The following is a 12,100-nucleotide window of genomic DNA, read 5'->3' as shown; positions in this document are numbered from 1 at the left end:
GAAGTTATGTTTCGGACTTTATACTATGCTTCTTGTCCGCAACTAGTGGAAGTCATGTTGTACTTGATTGCTTCTATAAAAAAATATATGATCTACCTTTTATAAAAATATGTTCTACCTTCTATTAAAATATGTAGGCCTAGGCGTACTCTTGAAAAAAACAGATGTCAAAAAAGAACTTTGCATGCAAAACATGGCTTTCATAGATGACGCTAAAGGATGTGTAAGGAGAAAACTAATATTTATCGATACAGAATTACAAATACACATCTGTTGCAATCAAACAAATAGAAACAAGCCAACAAGAACAAGTAACCAACTTAATTAGCGGCTCATGTACCGCACAAAAGTAAGCAGTTGTAACTGTGTAACAAGTTTACTCATTCTCTTACCGATATTTCGTAATCTTACAGGAATTTAGCAACGGCGCAACTTTCATCAAGTGTAACACCACGTACTAATCATAGTATCTAGAGAATGCATCATATACATGATGCTCTGAACTAAATTTGTTTAAACAGTCTCTATAAGTGACAACACCAGATGCTAATCAGCATCATAATATCCAGAAAATGCAATGTGTCCTGCCTTGTATGACGCCCCATTCTTCGGATGCGCAATAATTTCACTGCAAGCATAGCAGTGTTTCAAATCCATCTCCAATGTTGCGGGCGGCTCATGCGTCTCTATTGTTTTAAGACCTCCTGTAGATTCAATAGTTGGTAAGGCGTACAAATCAAAACAAATGATGCATTTTAATCTGCCTTAAGAGAGAGAAAGATGCTGACCAACTTGCTCGTGCTCTTGCAAGCAGCAAAAACAAGTGAGAACTTTAATCTCATCTTCATGACGCACTTCAGCAAAAAAGAGCTGATCTGGTGAATCAACCGCCCTCGCAATGAAGTTCACGTGCACATACCATCCTTCTCCCTCAATAATGTGACAACTCTTGGTAGCCTCTACTAACTCATACTTCATCTGCTTCAAAAAGAAAAAGAAAAAAACATCAAATTTCACATAATAAGCCACAAAAAAGAGAAAAATATTCATTCTATTTGTAGTCCAAAACTGCATTTCAAATGAGTAGGTTTACTTTAGGTGTAGGTGTCAATAGAAGAAAATTGGGATGCCACACAGATAAGATATCCTCGTTTAGGTGGAAGGGGGTAGTTTTCATAGTTCACGGTTGTAATTTTGACAGTTCCATTGTTCAAGGTTAAAAATAAGTCTTTTCATAGTTCAGGTTTGAAGAGTAGCTCTTCTTTCATCTAACAACATCGAATGCATATGAAAGATTTTATGTACAGCTGGCAAAAAAAGGTAGTTAAGCAGCTGATGGACTTGATTAAGTACTTCTGAAATTATACTCAAAACAAAAATGACTATTTGAATGAAACACAATTACAAACTGGCTTTACTAAGCTTGTTAGCTCATCACAAAGTTTACCACAAACAAACTAAACTTGGCTTAATTTCAGAAAAGTTCGTGAAAACTTGTCCACACTCGATATCCACTCCTACTCCTATGGGATTGTACTGCGTGTGCCAGATTTAGGAGGAATTGAATTTGGATGCTGCTCAAAGATCTATTTGTGCCTATGAACCAAGTTACAATTGATACCTTATTTTAACTTGTGCGAAGTTGGGTGGGGTTGTTGCTGCCGGTTTAATGTTTAGAGTTGCCAACTAAACTTTGTAATGTTATGAGACATAAGTGATTTATGTTTAAACAAATCGCAGAGTTCAGAGAGGCTTTCTAACGTGATTATGTTGCTGGACTGGACGATTGTGATGGGTGTCCTACATGATATGGATCACCTTTGGTGCTATTAGGTGTTTGTTTGGCATACATAGCAGAAATTAGGTGATGTGGGAAAGGGTGCTTTTCAGTGAGAGAGCTAAATAACTACCTTGTTATTTGTATCCTTGTTGCGTTGTTCCAATGCAAAACTGGCAAATGTTCTTGACTGCCACGTAAAATTTGGTTCCACAGACTCAGCATCTACTTTTTCAAATCCTTTCATAGCCAAACCAACAAATTTGCCAATAAAATTATCCAAAACTTCTTCCTTGGAGATATTTTGGCCCCTATATGCAGAAAAAACAAACAACAATGTAAGATAAATAGAACCACTTCAAGAATTACGCTTTGCAAAACTTATTTATAATTTACATATTAACATGTATGTACAGTAAAGTATGATGAGCAATGAAAATTAACTCACAGTATACTTGGCTTGAGCATCGGAGGAGGCAATTGGAGGGGAGTAAATGGTGAACCCGGAGAAGTTGGAGAATAGTTTTGATCCATATATGTCTCGTTTGACCTAATTATGGTTACCGTTGTTTGTTAGCGGCATGTAGATTGAAGCATTAACTGGTTACACGAAACAACAACTTACAGAATTAGATTTTCAATGTCTGGCAACCGAATTGGAGGCGTAGTACAAGAAACCACCAGCTCAGAGTCGACCTCTGGTTGCCTTGAAAGAAGTTTACTAGGAGAAGGCGTTAAGTCAATGCCTAGATTGCTGCGCAGGAGCCCTTTCTTGTTCTGGCTAGAGAGAAGGGTGGTAGCATAGGTGGGGCTGGCAACCTCACTTGGAAGGAGACGAGGCACAGGAGAAGCAAAGGATGGCACATCACCGCACTCAATGTTCTTCTCTGCTGGCAGCTGCTCCTGTCTCTCAGACATGTTGCAAAGCTCAACTCAGTCTGCTTCAAATAGAAAAATAAATTCCATAAGTCCTCGTTATGCCTAGATATATGTCCTTTTTGCGAATGAAGGCAATTAGATATATGCCTAGATATATGTCATGTGGCAAATAGATTGAAAGCAATTAACACATATCAGGAAGCGCAAGCAATAAATATGGGTAGAGAGAGAACTGAACATGATAATATTTAAACAAAGATTGTACAGGCTAGACCATTCAATGTATACATGCAAACAAGGGGAGACAAGATAAAATTAATATAGTTACTGTGAACACAATGGTGTTAAACGCCACTACATAAAAACAAAAGCAATGACTAAATGTGCTAAGAAAACGCAGACATTGGAAAAAATCGTGATAATGGGCGTGAAATGATATTTGATTGGTTGAAATTTCACCAAAGCTTGAAAGAATATGTAATGACGACGCAGTTTGCATCGAGAAAATATATTCAAATTAAGAAAAAAAAGTTTCATATTTGAGCATAGGGAAAGGTATTTTGTAAAAAAAAAAAGATGTATAACAAGATTTAATACAAATCCGTAGTTACAGTGGCTTAGTGCATGGCCTGATCAGAAAGACAAATATTTTATTTACTTAGCTGTTTTACCAGTTCTTCACGCCAAAATCAAGAATTTATGCTATATTCCAAAATACTTTGTTTTTCCAGTACACAGTAACCTCGTTATATCATCATATCAGCAATTTTTCATTGGAAAGGAATCAAATCAGCTTGTAAGCACAGCTGCACATGCTTGGATTGACTGGCACTACGTGTTCAAACAGATGATTTCCTAACGTTTCGTCTTCCAACAAGTAATTCATATGCGTTTAGCATTCCGCTGCAGTATCACATAGCTATGAATAACGGTCTAGAGATCGTAAAATCCAGGCCATGTTAAGCACTGGAAAATGAAACCTATACAAACGACACTTGGGAAATTAGACCCCGATGTGTCACGCTGAAAACGGGATTTCCAAAAGGCTTCCGTAATTTGTAAGAATTCGTATTACCTGTGATTGCGGGAGGCGGAGGCGGCCGCGGCTACAGAAAACAGGTCCTCCTGCAGATTGAGAACGGGGCTAGGGCTGGAGGCGATGATACGGGGATTAAGATGGGGGTAGGTGGAGGGAGCTGCAGGTGTCGGCCTGGGCTTGTGGCGGAGCTAGGGAAAGCGGCGGAAGAGGGAGCTGCAGGTGTCGGCCGGGGCTTGTGGCGGAGCTAAGGAAAGCGGCGGAGGAGGGAGCTGTCGTCGAGTCGGCGGGATTGGGGAAAGGGGAGACGAGGCTTCCCTGCTCTCTTTCGGTAATTCCTATTTGAGGCCCGTTGCGTCCGCTATCGAGCCAACGCGTACCCTCCTGACGTTTCGCGGGCCGGCCCACTGCTTCGTTCGCCTACTTCTGCTTCTATCTAAGCCTGTTCATGGTTTGTCAAACCAGTTAAACCACGAGCCCAACCCGCACCGAACCAGCGGTTTGTACCGGGTTCAACTTTCGGGATTGAAACCCTGAGCACAAAACTGTTAGCTGGTTCTCCCCCAGCCATTTGATTCCAGTCGCCTGTTCTCTCCCGGTCGCCGCCATCCCTGTCTATCCGCCGTCGTCTCGGCCGTCCGATTTGGGACACCTGTTCTCTCCCGCCTCCCGGCCACCGCCCTCCCGGCTGTCCGCCGCCACCCCGACCGCCGCTGGTCCTCTCCTGGCCGTCTGCGGCCCCCGTCCTGGCTCCAAAACCACATACACCAGCAAACCAGCTCGCACTCACCTCCTAACTAAACGGTGTAAACCAAACAAATCTAATTAAACCTAGCACTGACGGGCTGGTTTGAGGAACCTGTCTAAACCATTCTAAATCGGGAATGCTCAGGTTTACTTCTATCGTTTCTTAGATAGAGCGAGCTCCTCCTTGGTTTTTCTCATTGTTTCTTCTCTTTCTACATTCCTTTATTCTTCGCTTGCAACTTGCTCCCTGTTTACTAATGGTTATGCAATTGTCGCTTTTATTTTACAACTCAGCATCTTAGCATCTCTACATGTTTGTATGGACTCGGCACGCATGAATTGGTGACAACTGAACTTCCAAACTTGTAGACTAAACCTATGTAATTATCTTAATGTACTCCCTCCGACCCGATTTACTTGATTTGGCCCATGCACAATTGTAATTTTGTGAAACCACCCATCCCCCCCCCCCCCATGCATTCAATTCTTCTCGATCGTGGTCCTCGAATCAAATCCACCTCCCGACTCCACATCCACGTCTGGAGCTCCGTCCCGGCCGTCCAAGACCGCTCCAGGAGCAGAGGAGGCGGGGCTTCTAGGGATCAGAGGTGTGCTCCCCCCCCCCCCCCAACTCCCCCGACGTTCGTCCCCGGCAAGCTCCTCTGTCGATGGTGAACCCGCACCCCCGTCTGTGACCGCTCCAGGAGCAGAGGAGACAGGGCCCCCAGGGAGCAGAGGCGTGCTCCCCTGCCGGCCATCCCCGGCAAGCCCCTCCGTCGGTCGTCCCCCGCATCAAGAAGCTCCCTCGATGGTCGCTCTGCCAAGCCCACCACCGCGACCACCACACCATCCAGACGTACATCTGTGGTGTTGCTGAACGAGCAGCCGCATCCAAGGTGAAAGGACAAGGATGCCTCCTAGAGGGGGGTGAATAGGCGGTTTAAATTTTTTACGAATATGGCTTAACAAATGTGGAGTAAAACTAGCGTATAATTTTTCAAGCGCAAAACCTATATAACTAGGGTTCACCTATGTGCATCAATAGCTTATGCTAAGCAATGCAAGCAACTTTGTGATAGCAAGATATATAATTTCAAGCACGAAGACTATCACAAAGTAAAGTGCATAAGTAAAGAGCTCGGGTATAGGAATAACCGAGGTGACACACAGAGACAACGATTTATCCCGAAGTTCATACTCTTGCGAGTGTTACTCTCCGTTGGAGCGGTGTGGAGGACAATTCACTCCAAACGCCACGAAGGCATCACCGTATTCTCCTTGATAATTCCCACCAAACGTGATGTCCTCGATCCACTATAGAACCTTCAGGGTGGTCACAGAACCCGCACAAAGCTTGAGGCTATCTCCACAATTTAATTTGAGACTCCCAATAAATCACCACAAAGGCCTTGCACTTGAAAAATCTCCACAACTTAATTGGAATCCCCAAGAACACCACAAGGACCACTAAACCGTCTAGGGTCCAAAGACCCAAGAGGAACAAGCTCCGGGAACAAGCTCTCGAATATAATATCTCACGAACTTTTACCTTCACGTATCACCGCAGAGAATTCAAACCAATGCACCAAATGCAATGGCAAGAACACCACAAAGATGCTCAAATCCTTATCTCTCAAATTCCAACAAAGCTACAAAAGCTATTGAGGGAATAAGAGAGGAAGGACAAATAAGAGGAGGAATACAAAAATTTCCAAGATCTAGATCTAGTGGATTCCCCTCACAAAGAGAGGGATTTGATTAGTCAAGATGTAGATCTAATCTCCTCTTGTGATGTGAGTAGAACCAATATATAGAGCAAACTCCCCCACAATGTATGCACGTGTGATGAACATTGATACATGTGTGTTATGTAAACAACAGGGAGTTTGCTCTATATAACGCACATGTATCAATGTTTCGGTTAATACAATTATAGCATGAGATGCAAACATTTATCATAAACACAAAGATATAATAATAACCATTTTATTATTGCCTCTTGGGCATATCTCCAATAGATTATAGGGAGAGGGAGCTTATCAAGGTCAACAATAGAGTAGAGAGAGAGAGTAGAAGAAGCAACCTACCCTTGGGGAAGAAAGGGGGCCTTTTATAGATCCACCCCACGAAATATGACAATTATAACCGTTTTAGACCGGAGTCTCCGTCCCCCCCCCCCTACCGCCACCACCAAAAACGTGAGGCTATGGGGACCGGGGACTTTCCCGGAGTCTCCGGCGCCCCCGAGGCCGGAGTCTCCGGCCAAGGACCGGAGTCTCTGTCCCTGGAAAATGCAGAAAACAAGTGAAACTGAAACGACCATAACTAGAGCATACGGACTCCGATTTTGATGATATTGGGATCTACAAGATCTTGATGAGAACCATCATAGTACAGCAAGGGAGTATAAAAATAAATGGAGAAAGGTTTAACCTATCTAAGAAAGACAACCCGGTAAAACCTCCAATATGGGAAACACAACAAGTGATCCATGCATAATCTGTTTTCGATGAATTAGAGCTTGTCATGGAAATAAACACAATCTAAGACACCACAGGGATAAGATCGAAAAGATAACCAAGAAGATGATGCAAGGATGCAAAGGTTTGAGCTCACCCAGAACGATACGATCGAGTTACTCGCTCGAGAGCCTCTTGATAGTATGTCAACTAACCTATAATCAGGTCTCCCAACTAAACCATGAGACTGGTAAGAAAGAAACCATATCAAGACGAAACCTTAATCTTGCACATTCCACTTGATCTTGATGATGATGATCTTGACCGCAACAAGGTGGAACGCCTTTCTTGATTGTGGTCTCTTGATGAAGTCTTGCGAGTGCTCCCCCATAATCCACTATAGGAGAGCTTCTTATTCGGCGCATCTTCATATATACATGATCACCATATGGATGGAAAGCTTCAAGCATATGATATCTTTGATATGTATCATCTTGAACTTGCACACCATTTTTTTCTTTCTTCATTATGTTGATATCTTGAAGATACACATGAGAGCTCACTTAATCTTCTTCTTCAATACATACTTGTTAGTTAATCTTCGTCAATTTCTTCTTATTGCAACCTTGAAGCCAACATATGGTTCAAGCCTTGCCTATCGACAACACCTACAAATGTAACTCAATGCAAACATTAGTCCATAGGGATTTTCATTAATTACCAAAACCACACATGGGGCTCCACGCACTTTCAATCTCCCCCATTTTGGTAATTGATGACAATCTCTTTGATAGGGTTTATATAAGGAATTTAAGTAACAAAAAAGTTGAATATATAGAGAACCCCCCCCCCCATAATATATGCACGTGTGAATGAACTTGAATTTCCTTGCATATATTAGCAATCAAAGCTTAGTGGAGTTTCCTCTATATATTCAATCAAGCAAATCAACAAGATGCCAAGCATGAAAGGAAAATGCTTAAGCAAAAAAGCAAACACATAAACTAAATTCCCTTAAACCCTCGAAACTTCTCCCCCATTGGCCCCAAATGCTGAAATGGGTAAACAAATTATAAGGCCAATATAGTGAGAGTTCCTCCATAATGTGTGCATTTCTCATAATGTGAGTGGAATCAAATGCACAAATCCAATGACAAATACTGAGGAAATCACACTATAATGAGGATCAAAGATTGCGAAAAGATAACAAAGTGAAGAAGCTTCAACAAATGAAGCAAACAATGAAATGAACCAAAGAAGATACCAAATGAAAGATAGATATTATGATGAGATCAAGAAGAGTGCTTTGAATAATATTAGGAAGCTCCCCAAGGTTTGTGCTCAAAATAGATAATTTGCATTGGAGTATCAAGTGCACAAACATGGAATCATCACTCCCACAACATCATTAAAAACAAAAGATGCCAAGTGGAATAAACTCTTATGATCACCGCAAAAATGCAATTTAAATAAAATGAGGAATCTCCCCAAGGTACATGCATAAATTATATTGTTGCATTTGAATAGAATATACATAACATGGAATCCTTACTCCCTAATTACTATTTAAGACACGCAATTGCAAGAGACCATAGATAATAAATAATCTTACCAATTGGAGCAAATGAATGGTTGCGTAACAAGTTAGAGACATCATAATACAAGGCTCAACCAAAAGGATATGTGAGAGGCATGACCAAGCATATTATAAGACTAATACAAGGATGGGAAAATGTCATCATCATAGTCTCAATGAATGATATTGCTTATCATAACCAATGAACACACAACAAATAAAGAAGATATAAAATAGAGTTGTATCATCTCTCATGTATATAAGTTTCTCTAAGTAGAAAATACCACAAATATATTTATCCACAAAGAAACATGTACACATAAAATAGATACTCAAGAACTAAAACATGATATCCAACACTAAGTCATGCAATATACCAGTAGAATTTTGCTCAATAGCATGGCCGGAGGCTCAAGTATATATTATGGGATGTTGTGCGCTTGCCTAAACAAAAGAAGGTTGTTCGTTGTAAGTGGATATTTAAAAGAAATGAAGGTTTGTCTCCTAATGAGCCTCCAAGGTTTAAGGCAAGGTTAGTAGGAAAAGGTTTCAGCCAAATTCCAAGTATTGATTATAATGATGTATTATCTCCAGTTGTGAAGCATAGTTTCATTCGTGCATTCTTTGGTATTGTGGCTATGCATGATCTTGAGCTTGAGCAGTTAGATGTGAAGACTGCTTTTTTTGCATGGAGAACTTGAGGAAGAGATATACATGGACCAGCCTGAAGGTTTTGTTGTGCATGGTAAGTAGTATATTTTTTGCAAGTTAAAGAGGTCCATTTATGGTCTGAAATAGTTCCCAAGGCGGTGGTACAAAAGGTTTGATTCATTTATTCTTGCACATGTTTTTAAGAGATCTCAGTATGATAGTTATGTTTACATCAAGTTTGTTAATGGATCACATGTATACTTGTTATTATATGTTGATGATACGTTGATTGCTGCCAAGAGCAAGAAAGAGATCACTACTTTGAAAGCACTATTACCTAGTGAATTTTATATAAAGGATCTTGGTGCTACTAAGAAAATACTAGGTATGAAAATTCCAAGAGAAAGAAAATCTAGTGTGTTATTTTCTATTGGTGGATGTGTTGTGAGTTAGAAGGCAACGTTAAAACATGTTGTTTCTCAATCTACAATCGAAGCAGAATATATGGCTATTGTTGAAGCTTGCAAAGAGTCTTTGGTTGAAAGGTCTGTATGATGAGCTTTGTGGAGATGATTCTTGCATTAACTTGTTTTGTGACAATCAAAATTCCATATACCATACTAAAGATCAAATGTTCCACGAGAGGACAAAGCACATTTATGTCAAAAGTACCATTATGTTCTTGATATTATTGCTCAAGGTAAACTGAAGGTATGCAAGATAAGTACTTATGATAATCTTGTTGATATGATGACAAAGCCAGTGCTTGTTGCCAAGTTTAAGCTTTGCTCAAGCTTAGTTGGTATAACTGTTTAGCCCAAGTGGTTGCTGGCGCTAGCAAGTGTTTTTCTTTGTGGTTCAGAAAACTGTTGAAGTTCATGCTACAAGATGGAATTTGACTCAAGGTGGAGTTTGTTATATTGTGATCCAAATTCATTCAAAAAGGAGGCTAACTTCTGACGAATGAAGCGAGGCTTGTCGCCCATACGTCATGTCCTGCAGGGACGCCTATGATACCACATCCTATATATACCTCTTGTAAGCCGCCGGCTAGGGTTCATCAGATTATAACATAACCCATGGCGTTTGTAAACACTCCCCGATATAGTGAAGTATTTGCTGGCCGGCGCCCGTGGTTTTCCCCCCCTATGTGTTGGAGGGGTTTTCCACGTTAAATCTTGTGTCTCCACTGCGATTTCCTTCTCGTTCTTTGTTATTTTCTTGTCGCATTTGTAACAATCTCAAAGCAGACGAAGGAACAGCCAAACAAATCTTCGAGGCATTGCTTCTTCTCACAATTTTTTCCCTGTAGAGTTCATGTATGTGCTGAGAAGGTGTTGAACCCAATCGAGAGCAAACAAAACAATGAAGAAAATGAATTGAAGTGTGTATTTCATCTGAGACAATGAACAAAATAAATTGAAGTGTGTATCTATAATCAATAATATCTAAATTGGAGTAACCCACTAAAAATAACTCTATCAACATGCAAGCAAGCCAGGTCACTTCCATCAATTTAAGTTCCATGTCAGCAAATTATTACAGTTTTTGTTTTGTTTTTATATTGACTATTGATAATCAGCAAAATCTCAGGAGACATATGCATAGCAAGCACACTTCCGGTCATGCGACCACACATCTTCCCTTTTCCATTTATCTTGCCATTTATTATCTCGATGTGTCCTCTTCCCGTCCAGAACCCTCCCCTCTTTCATGTGTTATCTCTCTTGCGCCCCTCCATCTCCATCTTCTGTTGCATATATACGAATAGCCTCCTCCAATCTTCGCTTACTAGCCTATTCGATCCAAAGGTTCATCCACCCACTCCTTGCCCGCGCCTGAGATGTACTACGGCAAGGCCAAAGAGAACAAGGAAAGATACTGCGAGGAGTACGCCAAGCTCCATCCAGAGGTGGAGGACCCTATGACCGAGCCGGTCGACGAGGTGGCGATGATGCTGGCGGGGTCCGGCCAGCCGCATGGACGTCCTGCCTGCCTTGCTGGGGGTTTCAAGCCTCAGAGGAACTTCACGCAGATCAAGGCTACCCTCCCCTCCGGCAGCTACGCTACCTCCTCGCGGACTACATGCCGTTCTCGGGTAGAGGTTGATGTAAGTCATCCACACTTTCATCCTCTGTTTTGACTCTTGTTCCTGAATGGCTATGTTGATGAGACGCATTATTTCTGAAATTGTAGACTCAGCTCGAGGAGGCCTATGCAGTAGCTTACGAGGAGTATCTCGAGAAGATTAAGGAGCATGACCTTGTGAAAGATGCCTATGTCCAGTGGACGAGCAACCAGATGGCGGTAAGTTTCAATCTCTATGGTTGCAAAACATCATAAGTCCCCATGTTTGAATCTGAGCTATCTCTCCCGTTTCTTGCAGAGTTTCACTCGGTTCATGATGACTGGAGTGCGAGAGGAACCACTCCCAGAGCCACCTCATCCGGGGCCGACGCCAGTGTTCCCGTCCAAGGAGGAGTTCTATATCATGTACAAGCGTCAGCGTCAGTTGACCCCGGTAAGTTGCTAACTTGGCTAAGTTGCTAACTTGGTGTGACATGGCTAAGTTGCTAACTCCCTCCAACATGTAGGGATTGGGAGAATCCGGGAACGACACTCCTTGTGGTACGCCGATGCACCCCGGTCGCCATTCTCCTGGTGCTTCTGCCGAACCTCGGCATTTTTCTGGTTCCGGTGGCTCTCGTCGTGGTTCTACCTCCCCGAGCACCGTCGAGATACAGCGGCCTCACTTCACCGACTCGGAGCTAGCTCGTCACTGTAGCTAGATCGTCACTCGGGTGGTGCACCACCATAGTTTCTACATTGTACTAGCACATGATGACACGCTCCATCTTTGTAGTGGATCCGGTGTATGTACCATGGTCTTGTATGCTATATTTGTGCTATTTGTGAGATTTGATGCTATATTTGTGAGATTTGGTGCTATACGGTGATATCTTTGTGCTATATGG

At 41.9% G+C, this 12,100-nt stretch overlaps 2 protein-coding genes across 4 annotated transcripts; one reads left to right on the top strand and one right to left on the bottom strand.

Moving 5' to 3' along the window:
• Positions 1 to 222: 222 nt before the first annotated feature.
• Positions 223 to 4,009, bottom strand: LOC127313643 (uncharacterized). Of its 3 annotated transcripts, none has more exons than XM_051344126.1 (6): positions 3,732 to 4,009; positions 2,403 to 2,718; positions 2,226 to 2,327; positions 1,911 to 2,088; positions 789 to 981; positions 223 to 704 (listed from the first exon to the last, which is right to left on the bottom strand). In XM_051344126.1, exons 2-6 carry the CDS (start codon positions 2,693 to 2,695, stop codon positions 547 to 549), a joined length of 924 nt encoding a protein of 307 aa, XP_051200086.1. In that variant the 5' UTR covers positions 2,696 to 2,718; positions 3,732 to 4,009; the 3' UTR covers positions 223 to 546. The 3 variants fall into 3 exon arrangements, with proteins under 3 accessions (XP_051200086.1, XP_051200085.1, XP_051200087.1); XM_051344125.1 differs by having other exon boundaries at positions 2,403 to 2,715; XM_051344127.1 differs by having other exon boundaries at positions 789 to 978; positions 2,403 to 2,715.
• A 6,959-nt stretch (positions 4,010 to 10,968) lies between these two features.
• LOC139833277 (uncharacterized) lies at positions 10,969 to 12,100 on the top strand. The gene is made up of 4 exons (XM_071823495.1): positions 10,969 to 11,235; positions 11,322 to 11,432; positions 11,512 to 11,646; positions 11,720 to 12,100. The coding sequence occupies exons 1-4, from the start codon at positions 10,969 to 10,971 to the stop codon at positions 11,912 to 11,914; spliced, it is 708 nt and encodes a 235-aa protein (XP_071679596.1). The 3' UTR covers positions 11,915 to 12,100.

This window comes from Lolium perenne, chromosome 7 (genome assembly GCF_019359855.2).
Source record: "Lolium perenne isolate Kyuss_39 chromosome 7, Kyuss_2.0, whole genome shotgun sequence".
Classification (NCBI taxonomy): Eukaryota; Viridiplantae; Streptophyta; class Magnoliopsida; order Poales; family Poaceae; genus Lolium; species Lolium perenne.
Note: the sequence above shows the minus strand (reverse complement) of the source record. Positions and strands in the feature narration are given on the sequence as shown.